This window comes from Anopheles cruzii, chromosome 2, assembly GCF_943734635.1.
Source record: "Anopheles cruzii chromosome 2, idAnoCruzAS_RS32_06, whole genome shotgun sequence".
In the NCBI taxonomy this organism is placed as follows: domain Eukaryota; kingdom Metazoa; phylum Arthropoda; class Insecta; order Diptera; family Culicidae; genus Anopheles; species Anopheles cruzii.
The window spans coordinates 23542006-23567884 of NC_069144.1; the positions used below are offsets into that span (position 1 = coordinate 23542006).

Genomic DNA, 25879 nt, shown 5'->3' on the forward strand with positions numbered 1-25879 from the left:
TTTTTTTTATTGTATATTGAAACTGGTGATATAAGTTCAGAAATATATGTATTTTATCAAAGGACAATTTTGGGTTTACTTTGAATTTCCACTGCACAGATCTTTAGCATACTTTTTTGGATTAGGAAACTTAGGTTAGGAAAGGAATGTTTTATGTACGCTTCATAAGCAGTAGTGAAGTTGTGATGTCAACGATAGTAAACTACTCGCGAACTTAGTTTTAGTGGAAGGGATTTATTATCGCCCAACACCAGTTACCAGTCTAGAGCCTTTCCCTGGCTTATCCCGTCCGCTGCAGGTTACATCGCAGAATTTGTCTAACATAATTCAATTATATAGTTCCTGTACGTTGCTGCAGTTGTTTTGCGTGCAACGTTTGTTTCTTTCTGTTTAAATGCTTAGATCTGGTCAGCAAGTGGCAAAGTGTTCTGTGCTCCGGGTAATTGAACCCGGCCGGATTACCGTAGCCTCCTTGTCCCTGCCAGACTAGCACTCTGGCGATGACTCGAACAACGGGACAAACGATGTGTATTTCTCGAGGTCCACTACACAAAGTTTAGATATCATATCTGCCACACGATATTCTTCTAGGTCTTCGCTAAAAGTAATTTGCAAAACCTTGCATCTCATCCACGACGTGGAGCAGGTAATGTATATCACAAGGAACGAACCCTACTCTCTCGTAGTATTTTGTGACGAAGTTTTGGAGTAATGCTCGTGCATAACCAAGCAAATGTGTGTACCGTTTGTGGTTGCATATTGCAACGGCAAAATGCAACCAGCAATATAGGGCATAGTCTTCAGGCTGTAGCACGGGCTTCAGTACTACGCACCCCACAACGTCCATGAAGTACGCCCACATTGATGGCGGCCACATGCTAATGTGCCTCGTAAATTGCTTGTGTACCCTTTCGTGTGGGAACCATACCTTACAGAGTGTGTAGTGCAAGTAACGTAAGGCATCTTCAGGCATCTCCTTGGCATCATGTAGACCCAACGTAAAGGTTTTAAAAAAATTCTTAGCTGCTCCTAAATGGAGCAGATGCCGATCGGCTGCCACACAGACATCCGTTATCACATTTATGTCCAGCAGCTCCAAAGAAGTCGCACGTCGCGTGGGTGTGGGTTTGCGGTGGGTTTCGTCGTATTGATGTCCGACAATACGATGTCGACCAATATTGGAATCCTACCTTTCACGAGCGCACGTGCCTCAGCATCGGCAAGCACGGCTCGTGTTCTAATGTCTGCAGTTTGCGAATCCCGTGCGTGTTGACGTAACTGGTTTGCTTCGTTGCACACGGGGCCGAGGAGAACCGGTGCGGTCGGTTTTACGCTACCGCAATAGACACTAACAACAAAAGGTTCCCCCGGTTCCCCGGTAGCTTCTAATAACTGTCCCTGTATTACCCATGTTTGGAGACCGGGGTGTGCAAGCTGTGGCAATGGGACCTTAGCGACGTGGAGATAGTACTGTAACGCTTCGATGCCAATGGTTAATGGCGATTGTGCTCGAATTCCTGCTTCTGTAATGATAGTACACATAGTATATTTGTATTTTTGCAAAAATGTACCAATATTCGTAAATTTACTTAATGGGAGACATATTTTTGTATGTTTTGTTATGTGGTACTGCTATACCTAGTTACTAGTTATGTTTTGTATAAAGAAATAAGGTGCAAATCAACAATTATATATGAGAAGGAAGCCTTCACGCGCACTTACCTAAACCCCGATGCCAGAATGACCCAACCACTTCACCAGAAACATGTAGGACATCTGTGGGTTTGATCTCCCCCGCTTCTTGGAACACCGTTCGTGGGTCTTTTGGCATGCCCAGAAAAAACGGGCCCAATGTGCAGAGGACCTGCTGCAGCATTTGTGCTGACCCAACCTGCGGGCTTCATTGGAAGATTTGGCGCACGACGTATGCCACCGTTTGACGCTACTCTTCCGTAGCACTGTCGAACTTCTCACGATCGGCCTTCAGGTCGGCAGGGCTCAGTTCTCGGTCACTATCGGAGTGACATTCATAATATGGATCACACGGCCCTGATTCGGGTGCTACCTCCGGTCGCCTCTTGGAAGGGCCCACCTGCCGCTTCTTCGTTTGCCGGTAACGTTCTACAGGTGGCATTCTGCTGAGGATGCGAAACAAAATTTTAGTTGCAAAAGTTGAGCAAATATGGAAAACCTATTCCCCAAATGGTAGGTGTTCAACTCAAACGGTACGATGTTTGAAAAATTCAATTCATTTAAGCTCCTTCCCTACTTAGTAGTATGTGTTGTTGCTGCAAACCAAAACCAGCAAGTGACTTGCGAATAAGAAATACTTCGCCGACTTAGTTAGAATTGTTGTTAGTTCTTCGAGAAACGAGAAACTTCTATCAGTAAAAAACGAACGAACGTTTTCACTTTGAGCTTGCGATCAAAACAAACTAATGTCAAACGGGCTGCGCACCAATATGAAGGGGCAGTGTTGCCTTCTTGCCAGACAATCCAAGCGAATTACAAAAAATTCATCAAATAATGGTGTTTATTGGTATGCAATCAACAAGCTTCTTTTTTATATGAATTATAATGTGTTTTAAGAATTCGCAAAGCGAGACAGTTTCGCATTCTGCGTTCAAAGAGCATCGTAAATTTTAAAAATTTACGGTTTAATTTTTACATCGTGTTCGATAAATTATGGCGCCATCTATGAGTAAAACTATCATTCATGTGCAATCGTATCCGATTCGTTTGAACAATATTTTGAAACGGGGAGAGTTTTGCAACAATAAGCTAGTTGTTGTAAGCTAAGCTAAGTTAGTTGTAAAATATTACGGAGTACGTTGAAATAACACCAAAAATACAGTCGACGCAGAAGTTTCTTCTTCGTTCTTTCCCTCGTAGCAAGTGTCATGATATCAGAACTGTCAAATCACTCTCACAACAAAACAAATGCGTAAATGAGATTGTCTTCGCTCTCTTTTGTTATTTAAGTGGCTGTAACCGCAGAGATAATCGTTGTTGGTTGGCAAATTGGTTCAGTGATAACGCTACTTGCGGTGAAGGATTGGTTTCATATAAAATTCCTTGTAAAGCGCGTATTTGTGACCACAGCAGTGGGCGGAAAGCAGTCATTTTAATGCTAAATGTGCCAAGTTTAATGACGTAGTCGATTGTGGGTGTCCCGACGAATCTGGTGCTAAATTTACGTTGTCCAGCAGAAAACATTCCAGCGATCCGAGGCCGCAAAACCACTAGCAAATCGTAAGTAACAACATTGAAATGCTATTCTCTACACTACGTTCTTATTGTTGCATTCTGAAACTATCATTCTAAACTATAAACATTCTAAAACTGAGGCTATCATCTGATCTTCTAATCAACAACAGAAGTATGTATCCGCAGGCCGTGCATGGTTTTAATTTCATTCTTCAGAGTTTCCGTTATTAGTCGGTGCTGCTTGACGGTAGACAGGCCTTTGAATTCTGTTGTCTCCACAAAAATTTCGTACATTGAGCCACATCCACCCGAGATATCACTGACTACGATGTTCTTTGCCTGCCAATATGGAAAAGACACGACTTATTTTAGTTTCATTGTTCCGTCGCTAACGATAAGATAATCTTCGAGAGCTCATCAATCAACGATTTCCCCTTCTGTTGCCACACGAACAAATATTATCGCCCAACGTACCTGGGGAAATTTGACCTCCAGTATTTTCCTGAGCGCTTCTTCGGAACTTTTTACAGCTTGTGAGTTTCCTGCCCAAACACGGCTCAGCACCTAGAAAAAAGTTCACACTATCACACTGCTTTACGCAAGTTGTGCTGAAGCTCTAGTAAAAAAAACGGTACGTTTTCAATTGTACCCAACTCACCGAGATATAGCGGCTGCCGTAAATTCGAAAGATATTTCCGCTCATGGCGATTTAGTTAGAAATCCCAACAATCTATTGGATTCAGACTTGCCGGCAATCCTTGTCTAAATAATGTGGTTCAGATTCAGACGGACCGTGTTGCCGAATTATTTGTTATGAAACCGCAAATGTCAGAACTGGTCTAAATCGTTTGACAACCAAAATGAGAGGCGTTGCGCTACATAATTCGAATTACCGTTGGTTACCGTATTTGACGGTTGATCCAACATTTCGATCAAAGTGAAATATAGATTTAGAGTATGTTAAGTTTGAGTCTAGTAACAAGTGAAGACGGAAGTTTTCGAACATGTTTCATATAACGTGGTAATATAATATAATATTTCATTAATATAATATAATCATTCTACAGAATTAGGCCCTGGTTGCAGCTCAAACACTGCCCTACATTTTAGCATGAAACATATCATCTTGCATTTCTAAAGAGTACGTGTCTAATCGAATGATGCCAGGGATAGGCGATTAAGGAACATTGGCGATTGTTACCGGAAGTGCCATGTACAGTTCATCGGGGAGATGCCGAAGGAAAATATTTACGTGATTGAAGAGCGATTGCTCGTACGTTCGCCTAAAGCCACCCAGCACCGTGACAAAGGTTCTTCAAACAAATTTCAGCTTATGTTGTTTGTCGTTACCTAAATTGTCGCCGACGGGAACACAGCGCGGAAATTCTACTGCGGAAATTGCTACAATTGGAATTGCAGCCTTTAGTCTTAATATATATATATTTTTAAATAGATTTTTTCAAAGTTTTGTTCCTATTTTGTTGAAGTCACTGCAGCTCTACACAGTTTCTATCAAAGCTATAATCAAGTAGCACACCCGACAGCAATTAAAGTACATTGTTGCTGTCTCTGAAACAATAACGCTGGCTTAGTTAAATATCCTAGTATGGAGTGGAAATGGATTGTCTAACTATACTAGCACTACGCTAAACATTTATTCAGGTACGTAAGCCTTTTTAAAGTGTCAAACGCTTTCTGTCATTACAAAAATTCGGTTGTTGAATGTGTACATTTAACATCTTTAGCATTTATCATTTCATTCTTCATCGACTCCGAGTTAACCTGAAGGAAAAATAAAACGAAAATATAAAAAGTATTATCAAAGCAATCCAAAATGGATTGAAACCTCAAAAGATGGTGCACGCTTTAAAGAAAATTAAACAGCGGCTCTCCAAAAGGTCGTCCCAAACCGCTGGCCAGAAACGTTGCCATTTTATGTACGCTTGCAAAACCAAAAAAACTGTCATTGAATGAAGACGGCCGGTCGCGGTGGGCTAAAATTTGCAAGAAGGTAAAATTCACGCCGTAAAGATTCGACAAAGTTTCTTCTTTCTCTCTCACAGCCGGCCGCGGTCGCTTTCTCTTTCAGTCCGACTGTTTTGCAAACTGCTGCCAGCGCCCCTTATCGGGTGACCTCGCCGGGCGGTCCCTTTTTTTTTATAAGCCCCCGAGAGCAACTCTCACAATGGCACGATGGCGGCGCCGGGGATATTTTGCAATGCGCCGTCTAATCCATTCGCCAATCGCATCACGTATCATCATGGCCGCTCTGTGCGGTCGGTCGTCGGTGCGGCGGGGTGGGGCGGCGAGACATGTGCCCCCCCTCGGACCGTGTTCGATATTTTGATCGCGTCAAAACAAAAACATTAGCGCGCTCCTAGAGAGAGAGACCTCCGCGGCCGTTTGCTTATGTTGGCAGAAAAGTAGTCCGAGCATCGCAGCAACAACTACTACGACGCAGCCATTTTCGTGACGCACACACATGCAACGCGATGTGCTCTGCATGGTCACGCTGGCTCGAGACGAAAAAGCCCGCCCGCCCGGTCGTATTGTGGGAAACAGGAATTTCGCTGCCCATTGGGAGTGTTCCAAGTATTGTATGAATAATACAGGTCTGAGGGAAAAGAGACAGAGACAGGGGACTAAACCGGGCGAGGTATTGGGGGCTATGTGGACGTTGATCTCTTTTCGGCACAGCAGAGATCCCATCGGCGGTTCGAATGTTTTGCTTCGAACGATTTATTTACATTCTTTTCGGCCCGCGCATCGTGGCGCAAATGTGGCCGGCTAGGAGAGAGCGAGAGAGCGCGAGAGTGCGATGAAGATGAAGACAGAGAGGAAAGGAAATCGCAAGCGGCGATGGCGTGGTGGTGTGGCGGGATCTGCTCCCATTTGCGGCCCTCACGGACACCACCACCACTGTCGTAACGTGTTCACATTGCCACCCAGTTTCAATGCCCGGGCCCGGGCCCGCGATGTGTCAAGGGCTGTGAATGTTTTGAAAACTTTACTATACGATTGTGCTGCTCTTTCCGCATGAACGAAACTTCAACCACAGACGGCGGCAGAGTTTGCACCAACGTCAACGGTCAACAGTGCGAACTTTAGAGGAATAACCTAAACATAAACCGCAGTTACTCAAAGGCGCGCTCTATATGTTGCTGCCTAATTTTAGAGGTACTGGGATTTTCATTGAACAAAAAAAAAACGCTCAATAAACGGTTGTACTGGGAAACCGAGCGGTTCGGTGCTGAAGCGCGCAGGCGCACTTACACAGCGGCACAGTGTGTGTCCGGCTGAAACTCGAATGTTCCGAATGTGGGCTGATGTTTACGTCTGTGCATCGCCATCGGCCTGAAAAACGACCCACGAATGGCATTTCCCATATTCTGTATATATGTTTTTCCCAAATAAGTGTGGAAAAATACCGGGAACACGATATTAACTGCCAGATACTGAAATAAGAACGCGGTCGTGGTGTTGATTTTTTTCTTGTTGTGTAACTTCCTACGCGCTGTTTGCCTACGCCGCCATCGTGTGATCGGTCCCGGGTGCGGCCGTAACCGATTCGGACGTGTGTGTGTGTGCGTGTCGGTCATGTGGAGTCAGCGAGTTCGGCAGCGAAACGAACTCCGACGAACTCGCCTCGAAGCAGGCCGTTGGTGGTGTTGGTGCTCCGACGAATGAAGGTTGGCTAAAAACGAAAACAAATGTTGGCCGAAGCCTACTCAGTCGGTTCAGTCGGTTCGAGTTGAAAGCATCGGTCGGTTGAGACGCGCGCACGTAACGCGTCCATTCGCTTCTTCTGTAAATAACCCACACAGAGTTAAGGCAACCACAGCAAGCGGTGCGAAAGAGATAGCACACAAAGGAGTTAACCAACACGCGTATTGTGCTACGTTGTTCGCAAAAAAGAAACGAAAAACACGAGTGCGCAGCATCGGAAACGGTAAAAGGAGACGGCAGCACACACATCATCCGCGTGTCCCCGCGTACAGTTTCAACGCTCGGAGAGTGTGCATACTTTTCCCTGTTCCCGGGAACTGTGTTGTTGCTGCCCAATCGATCCACGGCGGACGTGTGTCTTACTAGGACCCGGTATTGTGTTTTGTTGACGTGCATCGTTGTGTTGGGCGCATTGTTTTGCCGTACGCAACGCACTACTACAAGTGTCAGTTCACAAATCGAAAGAAAGTCGCTCAACGTCACCATCGTTCGTTTGGAGCATATATTATTATTTGGAACGCGTGAGTGAAGAAGCGGAAAAAGACAGAGAAAAGAAGCTTATCGGTTCGACTCAAGGTAACGCTAGCCGCCGCCGCTCAGCGACCGTAATTCACGGTTGATCAAAATAAGAAACGGTAGCAGGCCGACACGAAAACACAACTTTTCCAGTACACGGCGGCGAAAGAGTCGGCACCGGGCTGCAGAGTATAGGGTGTATCCGTTCCCACGGCCGATCACACGACCACCACACACACCGCCCTTCGCCGCTGCGGTTGAAAACATTGCCCTCGCTCGCAGCAGTCCGCAGGCTTTTAACGCGTTATCCGTCTCGCTTTTCTTGCCGGTTGCACGGTCTCGCCATCAACAAAAACAACAACAGAGCGCGCTGCGAGAGAAACAGTCAACAACGCACCGCGCGCACCCACCCACCTTGCGTTGCTGCCGCCGCCACCGGACGTACCGGGTGTTGTTTTGCTGTCGAGCTGTTGTTGGAGCGTAAAAGAAAGGTGACGGGCGCAGCGAGAGCCGTCCGTTGGTTGTGAGCTGGCACTCTTCTTCTTCTACACACAACCGTCTCTAGATTAATGACTCGTGCAGGTGCACCAGGTGCGCAAACTGTGGAACAACACCAATTATAGAGGATATATAGAGTAAACTTATTGAAACGGGCCGCAGGAAACTAAACGAGAAACATAATAAGTGTTTAATTGATGCTGAAAGCAACACACCGACACAAGGAAACGGAAAACGCAGAGCGTTAAGGTTACACTACTTTACATTAGCGGCAACTTAGTTAGCCCTCGAAGCAAAACGGAAAAAAGGACGACTAGAAGAGGCAACACCGCAGCAACACACCGTCAATTGAAGCATTTATCATCGTAGCAACCGTGTGCGGCAGGACTCCTGTTTAAAACAGCACCTCATTTGCTGCGCATCACTAACAACGGCAGCCTTGACTCACCGTCACCAGCCAGCCGTGAGTAACGACGGCGGAAAGCGGAGTCATTTATAGAGTCGCTGTGTGTGTGTGCTTGTACGCGCTTACCAAACGACCGGAATCCGGAGCGTCGACGGGACGGGAAGCAGCCCTGCGCGCGCGGTGAAAGCCCCCGGAAACCAAGTTCAGTTCGGAAGAGACGACTCTCTGGCCTCACCGACGTGACGTGACGTGTGTGTGTGCACACACATACCGCGTACGCCCATCGACTGTTTGTTTGTTGTCCGAGGCCGAGGCCCCGGAACCGTGATTCGGAAGACGGAAAATTTTTGGCTCAAGACTTCTCAACCCGCGGATAAACCCTATTGTGTAAACAGCGAGGCGTGGTTTGTGTTGAAAATTCGTGCTCTCGTACTCTCTCAGCCTACGTTGTGACGCGACGTTTTCGAGAAAAACAGAAGAAGGTGTGCGCGTGTCTCTGTGTTTGTGTCGAGCTGACAGAGTGGATGACGTAGTTGGTTGTGTGTGAGGTGGCAAGATATATCCGGGGCTTGGTGCGTCCCGCTTTTCGCGATCCAGTGATTCATCCAGTGTTTGTTCGGGCGGACGAGAGCAACACCACCACCACCACCATCAAAATCCCGTCCATTGTTGGTCTCTGGTAGAGAAGGTGAAGCAAAACAACCGCGCAACAACATGCCGAGCAAGCAGGCGAACGATGTGCTGGCGGTCGAGGAGCTGGTGCACGAGATCCGCGAAAACTTGCGCCTGAAAGCGAAACCCGCCCACCAGCCGACGCGGAGTTCGCGGCCCTCGCCCTACCACATACCGTGCCGCTCGTGGTCGGAACCGGTCTGCGGCGGCGTCGGTGTCCTCGGGGCGGCGGACAAAAAGGTCGTCGGCAAGGCGAAAAAGAAAGACGACCAGACGATAGACGATCCGTACGAGTTTCTGCAAACCCTGCTGAAGAACAACAACCTGGTGAAGGAGGCGGTGCGCCGGTTGCAGCACGGCCTGTCGCCCAAGCAGCGCTACTTCTACGAGAGCGACGAGGACTCGTCGCGCTCACCGATCGTGGTCATGTGTCAGCTAGAGTCCTAAGAAACTTGGGGCGCAGGCGTGCCACTTAGCAAAAACAAACAAGGAAGAAAACGAGAACGACAGCCTAGGATAAAACAAAATTAACAAAACATGAAAAACTAGACATACACAATGCGTAGAGGAACTTAGGTGAACTCTAGTAATCTAAATTGTTACATCTATCTCCATATAGTAAGTGCACACAGCCCCCGTAACATAGCAGAGCCTCACACAGCCCCCCTTCACACAATTGCTCTGGCCGAGGGAAGAAAACTCAACGGGCAAACATCTCTCTCTGCCCAATGCGAATTACGTTGTGTGTACGTGTGTGTGTGTGTAGTGGCCGAGGTTCACTTTCCTATGGCCGAGATAAATCAAGTGAGGCGCGCGCGAGGTCTCTTTGTAATTTTTTATTCTGGAATAGTTATTTGTTTTCCTTTTGCGGTACGCTTTTGTTTACAACAATCGGAACTGCCCACCAGAAAGAGAGCCAGTCCCTTATTTTTTGGAGCTTGGTTTTCCAGCTTATTCGAAGGATTGAAGATCTATCCATTTTTTGATTTTGCTCTAGACTACACTTTCGGGGAAACTACTTTGCATTCTGAAAAAACCAAAAATAGCTCTGGCAGCTTTTGCTGGCTTTCAGAATGCTTTTTGAAGTACACATCACATGCGTTTGTCTCGGTACATAAAATGTGCATACTGCCACCAGCCAGAACATCTCATTTCGAGTCGCATTCAAAGTCCAGCCCTGAAGTGTAAAGGGATTCGTCAAACCTGTCCGTGGGGCCCCCACCACAACATTATGCCGTAGAACTTCTCAACGGCTTCTTCTGAATCGATCTTGGCGTGGAAAACGCGTAGACACATGAAAAGAAATATGCTCTCGCGCGAAGTCCAACGTCTGGGAACGGTTGAAGGCCTCTCTTTGCGAGCGCGCGCGCCATTCATACACTCTGTGGACGACGTCGCGTTTACCAACAGAGCCACGGACACAGAGCAAAAGCAAGTTGGTGAGTAACTGTGGGGGACCTACTTGCTGCTTCGTGGAGTTGCCGTCTCCGTGTACCAGACGGAATGGGCGCAATTGGCAAATTATTGCCGAGAACATTGCATAGTTTCGTTACATTATGCAATGCATGTCTAATGTATTCTCACCCTGACGCTCACATTTGCTGCGCGCAAAGGCACGGTGTCGTTCCGCCACCGCGAAATGCAAGCATAGGCGCCAACAAAAATAATCATTTAAAATCGATAGAGCGGTTGCGCTAAAAAGCTCCTGCTGCTATGTTTGGCTTTTGAAGGTCGGTAAAGCGACCGGTATCTGGGGCACGCCAGAAGGGTTATGAGGTTCACGTAGTAGTAGTAGACTGTAGTCCCCGTACACTGTGGTGGAAAGCACGGGAACTGGGCAAACTCAGCCCGTGCATGATGCAATACTTCGGCCATAGGTCACCAGCAGCAGCAGCAGCAGCAGCAGCATGGACGGGCTGATAAAGTACAGGCAACAAGGCCAGGGGAAGCACGTCCGAAGGCATCCGTTGGTGTAATGTTTACTCTCTCGCTCTTTCTGTGCCCCTACTCCTTTCGTTCTGTTTCTTTTGGGAGACACGGTCAACAAACCCCGGTTTAGCGTAACGACACACCCAAACAGAGAGCCTGAGAGTAAGAAACAGGTCAACAGAGAGCCGACAGAACAAGAAAGGGAGCAATAGAGATTGAATAAGAGAGAGAGAGAGAGAGAGAGAGATAGCGGGCGTTAAGCCAGCTATGTAAAGATGGCCGACTTGCTTTTTATGTTTATCCCACGGTCCCCAGGTGTCTGTGCACTCTGAGATGAGAGAGAACAAGAGATAGAGTAGGGCGCCGGCCATGGCTTTATTCGGTAAAAGTACTTCACTCTGTGCACAAATATGTACACATCTACATCCACCACCACAAAATCCTTGGGAGCTTCGCTAATCCATCGCCTTTCCTTCCCACAACAGAACGGTGTTGGACTTCGCCAAAAGTTCTAGAACATTCAATCAATGATGCGGTTTTCGATTCATTCCATGAATGATCCAAAACATCTGTCTGTTTTCGTTGTTGTTTGTGCGCTTCCCCGTAGCTGCTGCAGTCAACGAACTCAAACGAACCATAATCCTTCTGAAAATCCTTGCGAATATGCGCCCTTTTCCATTGAGTCTTCGAACTTCCGTTCCGTTTCATAGCACTGATTTGAGAATCGGTACCCAGTTCCTTCGTTAAAGTTAATTGCATAACATTAGAAGCATCAGATTGTGGAGTTTAGGAGCCCCAGAAATGGGCAGGATGGTTCTCGTCCGGATTTTGGACTGACGGATGGCCAGTGTTTTCTGGATCTTCTGAGGATCAAAGCACCCGGTGTACCCGGTGACATTGAGGATGTCTTGGCTTGGCAGCCATCATCAATTAGAACCACAGATCACGAACTTGAGCTTCAGCTCTCAGGGGCAGATAACTGGCGACCATCTGATACACTCCTTCAGTCCTGAGAACTTTCCTCTCCGGAGTCCTAGAATTATCCCAGATGCTAATTAAGTCTCAGAATAAGTCTACCTAATTGTAGCGAACCTCTAGGTTTAGATGTTCAACGAACGCCCTCCACCACAAAGAGCTTCAGCGTAAAGGGTAAAAACCTATACAGAAATAAAGGATGGTGAACCCTAAGACGAGAACTGCCCTAGAAGTTCTTAACAGCCAAAATTGATACAGCTATTCCCATTAACATAACAATGGTGAACTGTTCGAAACTCACGAAACCAATCGATGCATTTGTTCTACAGTGACTTTCGTTACCTCTCGGGCTTGAGCTTTAGAAATCAATATCCTTTGAACGTTTCCAAAAAAAAGCCAAGCCTCAATATCAGTTCTTCACTTGTGTGATAAGAAAGAGTTTTGTTCGACGTCTCCTGACAACCTGCGCTATGATAAACTTGTTAGTTCCCGGGTTCTTTACGCATCTATACATTAAAGCACCACTTGCACTGCACTGCACTTAAATAACCATTCATTTAGATACTAAGCAAAATTTGTGGCAACACAGTGCAGCACAACACTGTGTTGACGAACCGAAAAGCTGGATGGAGGGCCAATATGTGGTAAATATTTGGGGGCGGTGGAGTGTCAGAGGCGACTTGGCGAGATTTGATTCGGTCAAACAATCAAAGGTTCCCTTGTTGTGCTCCTCTCGCTCTACGGTAAATGGTTCCGGTGGTAGTCTAGCAACCATTGCCAATGTGCAGAAAACCACAACGCTCCACCGCGTAACATCTTCGTACCTATTTTTATGGGTTATGGGTAGCTTACCTTTTGCTGGTGGACGCGGCCGAGTCCTTCATTTCGCGTTCTTTGTTTTTGGCATTGCCGGCCCGCGCTACGAAAGCAAAACACTCTCGCCTATTGGTTTTTGGATTTTCCACATTGAACTCTTAAAACTGTATCATCAATCTTCAGTTGAGTGGCTGTGCTTCTAAGTAATACACATTTTCTTATAATATAATAACACATAAATAAACAAAAAGACTGATACCGTTTAGGGGGAAAGAGGACGCTCTTAAACGATGAAGACATGCCACGAGAAAGACTAACGATAACGATGGGTGCATTTTAAGTGCAGTGCAGCGCGTTAAATGGACGGCAGGGGACAGTTTGAATATCGGTCTCTTAACAGCTTCGGGCGGCTTTTTGGTGTACACTCTAAATTAATTGAGTTTGGGGTAATGCTTAACACTCAATGGTGAAGCCGCCACTCAGAGTGCAGTGTGTTCTGGCAGGGCAGGGTTGAGGTGCGTGCCCTAGTACACGCCCCGTAGTAACTTGCATCTCGTTCGCTAGTTTGGAACATTATTTTCTTCCTTTGGTGTAATCCCGTCCCCAAATGGTTCTGCTGAAAAGTCCTTGTAAGGAGACATAACACATTTGGGAGGAAACTATTCCAATTGCAACAACAGTCTCGCGTTTTCGAGTGTCGCTTGTAAATACTGAGCACACGTTGATTAGATAGGCTAACACTAATAATAAATTATTCAAAGTGCTGATGCACGTTACGTTGGAGAGGCAGGGGTAGGCAGGCGGGCAGGCAAGCAAGCAGATACACGTGATGGGCAGGTAACATCAGCTAGGGGCGCGCTGACCCATCCCCAAAAAAACCACCATTCGTCAAAGAAGCTACAACAGAATATTCGATTAGTTATACTAACAGAAACATCGCTCACCGCAAAACTTATAGAATTTAGTTTAATAGGTATTTCTTTTGAAAATTCTCTTTAGTTCCCATTCGAGTACATCCTAACACAATATCGAATGGATTTTATATTTTTCTAAAACCCTTTCCTAGAAACGACGTGGTATTGCATTCAAACACGCATTAGTAGGCGACTAGAGATAAATGAAAGATATATAGATAAAATTTGAAAATGAATAGAACAAACGTGAATAAGTGGACTATTATAAATAGACAGTGCAGTAAAGTAGAACCGGCTACAGGACGAAAGATTTTATTCACTTCTAGCAGAGGCGGCGAGCACGAGCAAAAAAGAACATAACGACCCATATATACCATAAGTATAATGCATTTTAAGTCGTCAAAGTGGCCCCCGCCGGGCCACATATCCTTGCGTTTGTTGTGTCTGTATTAAAATCCGTTTTAGGATTGGTTTCGATTACACTCTACCGCTTTGGTAATTACGCGCCTCCTCCAGTTGCCGCAACGGTGTACACCGCTGACAGAATATCCGCGTTAATACGTTTTTTATTGTTTAGTTGGCGAAAAGAAATAAACAGCATACTAGTTACTGTTGGCCGTAAACGAATTCCTGTACCGCAACGATTAGTTTTGTTTAAACAATAGAAACATAATTATCATACTATGTACTATCAGAGATGAATAGATCAACGCGATACTACTAATAAGTAAGAATTTTATCACTGCGCATTCTTTTCTTCTCTCGTTTATGTTTTCATTCGTTCATTCTTTTCACTAATTTGCTAAATATGGCAGATGGACCTATCGGAAAGTGAAGAAGTGCTTGTTCGACAAATACACTCTGAGCAGCGTACGGAATAGTAAAAAGAGAAAATTGATCATAAGTGAAAGAGAAAAAAACAGCCTTTTTGTTTTTAGATTTTTGTTTCTCGTACTTGTAAACCTGTATATGATGAAGAGAAATAGTAAGATAAATAGAGAAAATTGTGCCGACCGCGTACTCAACTGTGTTGATCGCGCAAGGCGATGAAAACGTTCGATTTTATTGTTTTATTTCTTCAGTGACGGTTCTTTCTGTCTTTTTTCCGAACACAGTTTTCCTCAGATTGGTTTTCACCATGTGTGTGTGTTTTTTTTCTGGTCCTTTTCTCTCAACGCTACGCGCCAACGCAACGCCGGAACAATTAAATACGAAAGAAATTCTATTCGGTAAACGAAATAAGCACGTGTTGGACCGTTCAAAGCGGGCATCATGGTCCACAGTTGCAAACCGCATTTTCATTTACTTTTGCTCCTAAAAAACAAGATTTATTGTGGTCTCTCAAGATTAACTATCGTAACTCGTGGATCGAAGTTCTAAAGTCTTACATTTTTGTTGTACGTTCTAAAACCAATCATCGCGATTTTATCCTTAGGTAGTCCGTTCGGGTGAAATAAATGGAATCAATTGCCAATTTTAATTGTTTTACCTTACACATTGTAAAAAGTGCACAATAGGTATGTATGGAATATAAAAAAATTGGTTGAGACATCAAAGTTTTAAAAGATTGAACCAGAATAGGATAGCAAATCATTCATTGAATAAATAAATTACGCACTATGACTAAACCGTCAACAACGGCCACCGCCAGATCAACTGCTCTACGACGAAGCACGTTACCACACATGCTCCCATTAATAAATACGAATTTGAAAGATTGCACCGACGGAAGACACGTGTGTGTCGTTCAGATATGATAATCGTTATCTTTTTAGAACAGGGATTGTAAGAGTCTTCATAAACCTGCATGCTTATTTGTGTGTAACGGTTTTCTCGACTCTCAAAGGGGACAAATTGCAAAATGTAAAAAGTTGTATCATGTTCTTAAAAATAAAGTCTATTTGAGCACCTCTCACAAACAATAACAAGAATGGTATGTACACAATTGTACCTTTGTTTGATTTAAATCAAATTTATATTTTTAGTCCAATACTTGAACGACCCGAGAGGAATGTCAACTTCGGTGCGTTTCGTTCACATTTTCCTACTTCATTGTCCGATTGTAGTTAATTTAATTGTAATTTTTGTAGGTTGAGTCAAAGGCTTTCTGTAAGAAAGACCTACAAAACCGTAAGATGTCGTTGATTGATATATTGTTTTGGGTTTAATAAGTTTTTAGTGTTCTTTATCAATCAGTTTACAAGACATTATGAAATCAATTGTTTGTAACGTGAAAATCCAACATCCGCGAAAGGGTTCTTCGTTAATTCGTTTTATTTCGTGAACCTTGATGACAAACCCCCAATATTTAGTTGTTTAACAAAAAGCATGGTAACCACATCCGATGGCAACCGATTTTTTTGCTTCACCTTCGATTGTATTTTTGGTCACGTGTAGTGAATGGGCGCCACCCAGCGTCATCTTCCGATTATCGAATAGGTTTTATCACGAACAGCACCTGGCGCTGGTCTAGCGACCGAACGCAATCTGGAACACCCTATTGAAACGTTCCTCAGGCGGATACAATATCTGAACCTATGACTAATGATAAGCTAGATTTACTCAGCGTTCCGTCTTCGTTTGTGATTCTAATTGTGTAAATAGGAAGGTCCATAAGCAGCACCACCAAAAATGGCGTTCTTCCAAATGGGTTCCCACACGCACTCGATCCCGATGACGCTGTTTCGGGACAATCGACTGAAAGTGGTTAACGAACTGAAGCGCGCGCACAACTTCGGCGGCAACGCCAACCCCACGGTGCTGCTCCAGGGTGGCGATAACGTGAGTCACTACGACACCGACGTGGACTACGTGTTCCGGCAGGTGAGTGCACGCCATGGTTACGCAAGTCTTCACCCATCGTTCATTAGATGTTTTTCAAATGACATTCCCAATAGAGCCGAACAACCGAACATAAAATCAAGTATATTTGAATGAAGAAGATTAGCGCACAGATCAGCCATAAAAAACGTGGAACGCCCAGTACGGAGTAGAAACATGCCACACGGTGCTCCGCTGGTGCTCCATGTATAAAGTTGAGGTTCATTGATAAAATCTATAGCGGGCAGATTAGGCAATTTTGGCAATGAATGCTGCGTAGAAAGGCAATCGGGAGCGCATGTTGCATCACCACATTCTTCGGTCATTTAGCTCCAAGCAGCGATTCAAAATGGCGGCGCTGGATTAGAAGTATACTGATAAGGAGTTAGTACTATTAATTTCCTCTCCAATGTTGCTAGTCGTGGAAGAAGTGGCAAATGGCCATAGTTATTCATCGGGTTCACCCTCGTTCTAACCTACGCTCTTGGTAGTTTCTGCCCTTCCGAGCATTCCTCGTCGTTGACCTTGAAAAGTTCATTGCCTGTTTGCACGTGTCATTTCGGCTGGGAACCGTCGGTCGCGGTGGCAGTTCTGGTGGCGCGTTAACTCTCCCATTCAAAATCGTTCCACTGAGAGACGTTTCTTAAACTTGGCGCCCTTTTGCTTCCCCGATACTTTTGTTGCGGAACACATCTGGACATTTCATTTCACGAAAGGTCTGGGAAAACACTACAGTTTTCATACCTGCGCGGTAAGTACCTTGTAGTAACCGGCTTAGTCTCGAGATGGTTTCAAGACACATTGTACAGAATCTCTATAATCTCGGTGCTCCATTATGCGCCACTACGAGACTTGGCCACTATCCAGAAATGCCACGCTCGAAGGGGAATGCTCTCAGAACGGTTTTTGACTCAATATTGAATTTAAGGAGAAACACCGCGAGAGTCGTTACAATGTAATGTGTTGGGTCATCTAAAAATAGCGCCAGATGTGCGCGTCTCACGTTATTGTTTGTAGCTTGGACGTGGGCAACAATGTGTTTTTTATGGAATCGCCAACCTCACTGCAGGAGAATTTCAAACGAAACGGTAGCATATTCGAAAGACAACACAGATTTTTAGACTCTCGATGCTGTAAAATACTAACAAAGTAGACTATTGTTACTTTGAACACATCTTTGCGTCATTGCTCAAACTCGCCTGTGTGTAAGTTCCTCATTCGAGGGATTGGTTCGAATTAATCTGCATTTTAATGGGCGAATATAAGCACGAGAGGGGTAAAGGTATTTCTCGTTCCCCGGCGCAGAATATTTTAGCTAGCCAAACATACGTTTTCGGTCCTACTCTCTCGTCCAACGAGGAGGTTCAGTGAATCAACAAGTGCTGAATAAAACAAGAAACCTCGACAACAACGGTCTATCTTTGGTAAGAGGGTATGCGTTGGCGACGATCGGCAATATAGGCAACACACATCTAAGCAATCTCTGTTGACAAAACATAACCGGCAACATACGATCGGGATCGTGGGAATAAGAAGGAGATCGGAAAAAAAATCGTAGAAACCCCATTGATAGTAAACACGAGGCGTTAACAACGTCAGTGACTGCGCCGTCAGTGGAATTGACGCCGCGCGCGCAAGTCCCGAGCAGGCAAGGGGGCACGTGCGTGCTACCAGACAACGAACTTTCAAGGCCAACGACGAGACCGGAAGTGCGAGAATTTAGAACGTAGTGGCCAGCGAAGAAATTAGAAAGAGAGGGGGCTTGTTGAAGCTCGGTCAGCTCCTGTCGACGTTGCTATCGACCGTTTTAAATCGGGAAACTTAATTCGCGATTTATTCACGCTTTTGTTTTCATTTGATTAGAGTTTTGCAAAACACATTCGTAAACTGGCTAGACAAGACAAGTCCGTCGTCGTGCTGTTCACAGGGTGTTCCCATCAATCCCACAGCATTCTGATAACGACTCAATGGGAATGTAGTGCTGGCATTTCAATTATTTTCAGACTTAAGGTCATGCGTTTCGACCACAAAGTAGGAGTTTATTTAAATGAAGAGAGGCAAATGAGCATAGTTTAAAAAATATAGCCGCGCTATCGAATTGTTCTCGTAAGCGCGTGATGCACCTATTGCTTCTTCTTATTTTAAGTTCATTGATTTACAAGGAACTTCCCTATATAGTGAGCTCGTCGTGTATTGAGTAGCATAACAATTACTAGCGCTTTGGTTGCATTTCTTCCAGGAATCGTACTTCACCTATCTGTTTGGCGTAACCGAGCCGGGATGCTACGGAACCGTGGAATTGAACACCGGACGCGCCTCGCTGTTCGTGCCGCGCCTGCCGGAAGAGTACGCCGTCTGGATGGGTCCGCTGCTCGGGCTGGCTGATTTTAAGAGCAAGTACGAGCTCGACGCCGTGTACTACACCGATGAGGTAAGGTATAGGAATTTCCCGGCAGCAAAATCGCGACGACCGGCAACGGACGGCAGCAGCAGCACAAAAGCGTACAAAATTAGCAACACCGGCCACGGCCCGGCAAAGTGGTAAACAAACGAAGATACATGGGGCCGCGGTATGTACACCGTCGAGACATGTATAAACATGTGCCATTATTTACAGCTCCTCGGGACGCCGGCATCGTCTGCCGGGCACTTCCTTCCGCCGATGCTTTTACGTTGCTGTTGGACCGTTTTTTTAGACCCGACCCGCTCGCTCACATACCGACCACACAAACACACACACACTCTCACACAGCCACAGACCGGACCGGACCGCGAGCGACCAAGAAGCGCGCGCGTTCACAACATTGTTTGGCCAGTTCAAATTCCTTGCCCCACTTTGCAAAGCGAAGCAAGCAAAGACATGCGCGGCCGCGTCAACCGTCGTCCGTGGGAGAGACGTTGAATGTCTGGTTTAAGGCGGCTCAGCGTAAAGTAAACGAAACTTAATATTTCTCCCTTCCCAAGTCGGACAGGACAAACCCAACGGCCGTTTTTTTCGCGCCCGTGGTTTGCTTCTTTTTCAAATGGAGCAGTTCGCACCACACGTGGGGCGTCGTTTGTTGACATTGGCGGACCTCACTATTGCACATGACTTGAATTACCGTCCATAGGCAATCCCTTCACCGCCATCCGTGAAATGTTCGCAGAAAAATGCTGTACTTGCTGATGTAATGTGAGAGTCGGTTACCAGGGGACAGTTGGCAAGTTTGTAGGCGATGACTTTCAGGATTGCCTTTTGTCTTCAGTAATTCAGGTGTCCACTAGTTGCGTAGTACAGTCACGCACTCCCGAGACCCTCCAATGCCGTAGATCATTTGTAGTTCAAAATTAAAAGGTCCGCTCGAGTGGAACAAAGGATCAGTAGGGATTATTAGCTATGAGAGGGTATATATCATATGGCACGACCGAATGAAAGTCCTAGCCAGGCAGCCTAGCAATGGAAAGCGGTGAGATTACTGCTAACCGTTACTCTTAAGCAGGACCTACTGGCAGCGCGTGTGCGCGTGTCACCTTTCCGTCCGCCGAACGCAACTGCGCGTCGACATTTGTTTACCGGAGTTATTTGTTGATGTTTTGTTGCACGAGGCAATCCCCTGAGGCGCATATTGGGTTCCCAAGATATGCCACAAGTAGCAGGCAGCGTTTTAAGGTCATCACTCAGCGTCCAATTGTAGCCGGCTAATCTCACCTCAAGTACGGTGAATCCTACCAACACAAACCGCGGAAGTGCCCCTGTGCACGCTGATGGCGGCGGGTCGGAGCAAAGGCCTGTCACCTTGATCAGCACTACGCCTTAAAAATGTAACAATCAGCTGAACCGTCTGATGTTTACTGATTCGACGACGGTTTTTTATCTTATCACAAAGTATGATGACACATTTCGGAGAATCGAAAGTATTACTTCAAAATACTGGCAACTGGCCTTATCCGGTTCACCCAACGAATGCTTATTTCGAACGGTATTTGGAAACATCCGTAAAATTATTGAGATTTTTTTGAATCTATTGAGAATTTTTTGAGATAGAACTTCCCAGTTATTGCAAACGGCCACGATAGCTGAGCTTGAAGTTGTATATGTTAGCTCAATTTGCTAGTTCGCACTTTACCTTTGGATCATTTTTTAACATTACCCTTTACAGATGCCTAAAAAACTTGAGGATAGCAAACCGTCGGTGCTTTTACTGCTGGTAAGTAACATAATCTAATATTGTGCAATGATGACAGGTTTTCAATAAGAAACTCCAGAGGTGTTTTGGTGTTAGTTGAAACATAAATACAAAATTACTAATCGAATAAGCTTATGAACTGTAATGGAAATTTTTCGACCCGTTTCCCTTCTCTGCGATGAAGTGACAATAAACTGTTTATTAACACACCTGGATCTAACGTCGTCTAATAGAACGCATGATTAAAAAGTATGCACGAATTTCGCTCAATTATTGGCCGTTGTCTTTTGCAGAGTGGCCCGAACTCCGACAGCGGTTCGGTGGCCAAACCGGCTTATTTCAAAGGCATCGAAAGGTATGGGGCGGTTTCAAAGTACTCACAATGATGGAAAATAAACTGTACCACTGTTTATTTTGGTTTTATTTTTAGCTTCGTAGTGGACACCGATATTCTGTTCCCGGTCATAGCGGAATGGTGAGTTGAACACGTTAACTGAACTTAACTATTCTATAGAACTGGTTATCCTTCTTACAATCTTAAGTGTTAACTGTTAAAACCAATACACCTCTCATTACTGTGCCACTTGTGTCTCGAGGTCGTTATCGCGTGATCATTCTTCTGAATGACTTAAAACTGAGTCTGATTACGTTCGTAAAAAGTTTTTGCTTAACATCGTTCTACTAATTACTAGTGACGAACTGACTTAACTCGCCATACTCTCAGCTTGCCCGGTTTGCAGCGATTGCTAATTAAATCAAAGAACCAAATATTTAGAGTACAATATTATATTACATTCAAAAAGAGGCAGAAGAGGCTTATTCTCTTCTAGAAGTTAACATGCAGTTCGATAGCCTCTAAAGACGCTAATTGAATGTTCCTTAATTTAATTAGCGCCATCAACCGGCACAGCGGGTTGATGAACGCCTAGGATCATTTCTATGACGATCTTCTCCTCCGGTGCCGGCACCAACGATAGTTCAATTATTGAAAAATATTTGGATTTAGTGGATGGCTGCGTTTAACCAGCACAAAACACAATCAGTAAATGTATCTTGTGTTGATTTGAAAACTGTAATTTGGACAGTTAAACCTTGAAATACCACATAAAACCAGAATCACATGTGCGTATCTAATCGAGGGTCTCTATCGCTCGAATGACAGTTCGCGCGTTTGCTGTCAAAATTGCCAATGTTTACGTGCGCACATGACAGATGATGAAAACGATCGGTTGCAACACACCTTTCTGCATTTCTGTTTCGTGCAGAACAAGGTTGCACTAAAATCAGAAAAACTTACTGCAACTGCTGTTCTTTGCGGTGGAATGGCAAATTGCATCGACTGAGGGCCTACGAATGTGTTTTGCTTTTGGCCTGGGCAAAGTGTACAACTCTCTTGGCGTCAACGCAAACTTTACATAACACCGTCACCGAATGTCGCACCGGAACATGATGTGGTGTGCCCTGCGTTCGTATCGAATCGCGGGCTCGTTCCAGTATTACAGACCCCCCCCATCGGTCTGCGGTGCCACCGGTAGTAGATGCACCTTCTCGTCACAAGACACCGGCGACGGTGATCCGCCGACCACGGCCACGGATGTGCCGTCCGGCAGAAAAACGTTTGTCCGCAACGCGACGATACTGGTGCAGCAAGGGTGCGACATTCAGGAGCTACCGGTTGTGGTTCGTAAAATCGGCGAGGACGAGTTCGTGTCGTTCGTTTCGGATAAAGTTATTCGACCACCGCCGCCACCACCGCCAGAACGGACCAGGGTGGACAGCTCCAAACAACAAGCATCACCCGTTTCGGAGGCCGAAGCAGAGGCAATCAAGTGCATCGACAAATGTCACTCGATAAAGGGTGTGCTGACGGTGCTGGACGAGTGCCACCGCGACGGCCTTGCACCAGAGGTGGCCATTCGGGCGCTGGAGAAGATTTTGAAGGTGGGGAACTTGCTCGAACTGAAAGAGCTGGAGGAAGCCAACAAATTCGAGGGGCTCGTCAACGCCATCGTGTACCACGCGGACGCCAAAGCCATCCTGGATCTGTTGGATGAGTTGCGAAGCTACCTGGAGCTGCCGAAGACGATCGATATGCTGGGCAACGAGCTGGTGTACCGGTGCTCCGAGAACACGCTCACGATCGAAGAGTGCTGCGACGCGATCGAAGTGCTGACACAGTGCCGCCGGCCGGAGATGGTGGAGAAGTTCTGGAGCGGTGTCGCCGACCAGGAAAAGTCCATCACGGAGCGCAACGTACACTTCGTGTTCACGATGTTGCCGTGTCTGAAGGTTAGCCGCCGGGCGGTGCTGGCCGTGTTGGAGCGCCGCATCACGATGCTCTGGTGGCAGATGTCGCCGAACGCCACGATCGAAGTGCTGCAGTCCCTGGTCGTGTGCAAGCTGTCGCCGTACCGTGTGACGCAAGCGTTGGCGCGTTGGCTCAACACCAACATTCACGCGGTGGCCGAAGATGAACTGGGCGCAGTGTTGGAAGCGTTCACGAATCTGGGCTACTCGGATGCGCAGATCGAGCGCGCCTTGGAGCGGTACGTGAGGGCGAAGGGCGTCAAAATTGGGTCGCAAAACCTGATCGTCACCATCCTGCAGCACTGCCAGGAGTTCCGGCTTCGCAACGCTCACATCCTGAACGGGTGCAGTGAGTTTTTTATCGCCAACTACGCCCTGCTGGAGCCGAGCCACGTGCGCGCCTTCTTCTATCCGTTCGGTGCGCTCGATTTTGTGCCCGCCAATGCGATCAAGTTCTTCGACACGATCAACATGTTTGTCGACTTGCACTTTGGCAAAATCCCGCCGACCGATGTGATCGATGTCATGTTTACGTACCTCTGTCTGGAACGCTATCCGCTTAACTTTGTCAACCGGATCTTCAACCCATACTTTCTCGACGTGCTGCACGCCAAAACCCGCCCGGATCGGTTGGATACCGTGCGGGGCAAGCTGAAGGTGTTCGACACGGGCCTGACACTCGAGTGTGCCGACTACGATGGTCCGTTACTGCCCCGTGACCATTCGGCCAAGGCCGTGTTTCACGATGGCCGGATCAAGCGCATCGTCAACTACATCACGACCGAACTGGAAGAGTTGGCCGGAGGGCCGGAGTGTATGACGAAGTTCTCCGTCCTGCAGCATCTGCCCGTCAACTCGCTGTATCTGGTCGATATCATATTCCATCCGGCGGGCTTGGGGAACATCTTTTCGATGAACACGATGAAGGAGCGCAACATTAATGCGGCCGTGCTGGTGCACCTGCCCGAGTACTTTGACAGCACCGGCAAGTACCTGAGTGGCCCGCAGGTCATGCGGATACGGCACCTGCGGCGCCTCGGGCTGAAGGTTGTCTCACTACGGTTCGATGCACTCTACCGGCTCAAGATACACCCGAAGGAACTGCGCCGGTATCTGGTGGAGCGAATGAAGTGCGCCCTGGATGCGTTGCCCCCTCCGGACGAGAACCGTGATCCGACCGGCGGGACGCCGTAAGGAACGTAGGATGGCGATCGTGTGATATGAATTTTGTTAGTAAGTCATAGTCATAGTCAAACCGCTGTGCGGCTTTTCCAAAGATTAAATGAACTGATGACACTACAGCAAGAAACCAAAAACACAAATACAACCAATAATACATAAATCGCTATCTGCGTCAAATGAGGCCGCTGTGCTTCACGTACTTAATTTGCTATTCAATTCAAAATAATTTAAACTTAGTTCTCAGTTAATGCTTACAAGTACAAGAAAGTTGTACTGTTGTAATGTAGTCAGCAAAGTGTAGTTTTATTTACGTGTTCAAAATAAAGGAAAGTGTAGGACATTCGAAAATGATATGCCATTTTGTCAAATGTTTTACTGAAGTTACATGAAGTTTCTGTTCAAATGTGGATGTTAACTATCGATCTGTGCTATCCTGTGCCAATTGCAGCCGTGTCGTCAAGTCCCCCGCCGAGATAGAGGTCTTGCGCTACGTCGCCCGCGTGTCTTCAGAGGCGCACAAAGCGGTCATGAAGACGCTGAAGCCGGGAATGCACGAGTATCAGGCGGAGGCTGAGTTTCTGCGTTATTCGTACGCCGTCGGCGGCTGCCGCCATGTGTCGTACACGTGCATCTGCGGCGCGGGCACCAACTCGGCCATCCTGCACTACGGCCATGCCGGTTCGCCGAACGATTGCGCGATTCGCGACGGTGCCATGTGCCTGTTCGATATGGGTGCCAACTATGGTGGGTATGCGGCCGACATAACGTGCAGCTTCCCGGCGAACGGCAAATTCACCGACGATCAGAAGATCGTCTACAATGCCGTGCTGGCTGCCCGGGATGCTGTCTGCGGGGCGGCCCGTGAAGGCGTTTCGTGGATCGACATGCACCTGCTGGCCAACCGGGTCATGCTGCAGGAACTGCGGACCGCCCAGTTGCTGCAGGGCGACGTGGATGAGATGATGGAAGCCGGACTGAATGCCATCTTTCAACCGCACGGGCTGGGCCACTTTCTGGGGCTCGACGTGCACGATGTGGGCGGCTATTTGCCGGGTTGCCCGGAACGCTCGACCCGTGCCGGGACCAATCGCCTCCGGACGGCCCGTACCCTCAAGGCGGGCATGTACCTTACCATCGAGCCCGGCTGTTACTTCATAGAACCGGTAAGGGTGAACCGGGTGTGGGGAATTTGGGGTTGACGTGACCTCAAATGACCTCTTTCGCCTTTTCTAGCTGCTCAACAAAGCATTCGCCGATCCGAATTTGAGCAAATTTCTGGTGAAGGAAAACCTGGAGCGATTCCGCGGGTTCGGTGGAGTGCGCATCGAGGACGATGTGCTCATTACGAAGACGGGCATCGAGAACTTTACGCTCGTTCCGAGAACGTAAGCGCATACGGCGAGCGCCTGCGGAAAGCCACATCTAATATTTTCCTACCATTTTTCAGGGTTGAAGAAATCGAAGCCTGGATGGCCAAGTAAACCGGACGGATGGGGTGTTTTATTTACGTGTCCCGAGCCACTTTGAAATTGTTGAGTGGCGATCGGTTCACTGTCTATTGGCCATCAATCGACGAAAAGTGGCATATCACTGCGTTCTTGGTCCATGGTCTATCAATAAAGTATATATTTCTTGCATATGAAAAGTGGTGAACTCTCATTAGCAGCCGAAGTGTCCGAAAAATGGAAACCCACTGATTAATTATTGTGATACTATCTCATACTGACGCGGCGGCGGTTGTGTTA

General features: G+C 46.6%; 5 protein-coding genes across 5 annotated transcripts; 3 read left to right on the top strand and 2 right to left on the bottom strand.

The window, feature by feature from the left end:
• Window positions 1-147: 147 nt before the first annotated feature.
• On the bottom strand, window positions 148-2161 carry LOC128268033 (uncharacterized). The gene is made up of 2 exons (XM_053005029.1): window positions 1723-2161; window positions 148-1523 (listed from the first exon to the last, which is right to left on the bottom strand). Exons 1-2 carry the CDS (start codon window positions 1874-1876, stop codon window positions 1081-1083), a joined length of 597 nt encoding a protein of 198 aa, XP_052860989.1. The 5' UTR covers window positions 1877-2161; the 3' UTR covers window positions 148-1080.
• Window positions 2162-2948: 787 nt separating this feature from the next.
• LOC128268254 (xaa-Pro dipeptidase) lies at window positions 2949-25767 on the top strand. The gene is made up of 9 exons (XM_053005303.1): window positions 2949-3252; window positions 16264-16482; window positions 18719-18910; window positions 20619-20666; window positions 20939-21000; window positions 21076-21120; window positions 24583-25297; window positions 25368-25519; window positions 25582-25767. The coding sequence occupies exons 2-9, from the start codon at window positions 16291-16293 to the stop codon at window positions 25613-25615; spliced, it is 1440 nt and encodes a 479-aa protein (XP_052861263.1). The 5' UTR covers window positions 2949-3252; window positions 16264-16290; the 3' UTR covers window positions 25616-25767.
• On the bottom strand, window positions 3272-3987 carry LOC128268256 (bolA-like protein 3). The gene is made up of 3 exons (XM_053005306.1): window positions 3866-3987; window positions 3682-3771; window positions 3272-3546 (listed from the first exon to the last, which is right to left on the bottom strand). The coding sequence occupies exons 1-3, from the start codon at window positions 3908-3910 to the stop codon at window positions 3364-3366; spliced, it is 318 nt and encodes a 105-aa protein (XP_052861266.1). The 5' UTR covers window positions 3911-3987; the 3' UTR covers window positions 3272-3363.
• Window positions 8915-14716, top strand: LOC128268255 (uncharacterized). The gene has a single exon (XM_053005304.1). The coding sequence runs from the start codon at window positions 9068-9070 to the stop codon at window positions 9470-9472; it is 405 nt and encodes a 134-aa protein (XP_052861264.1). The 5' UTR covers window positions 8915-9067; the 3' UTR covers window positions 9473-14716.
• Window positions 21895-24565, top strand: LOC128268253 (FAST kinase domain-containing protein 3, mitochondrial-like). Its single transcript, XM_053005302.1, has one exon. The coding sequence runs from the start codon at window positions 22077-22079 to the stop codon at window positions 24144-24146; it is 2070 nt and encodes a 689-aa protein (XP_052861262.1). The 5' UTR covers window positions 21895-22076; the 3' UTR covers window positions 24147-24565.
• Window positions 25768-25879: the final 112 nt, after the last annotated feature.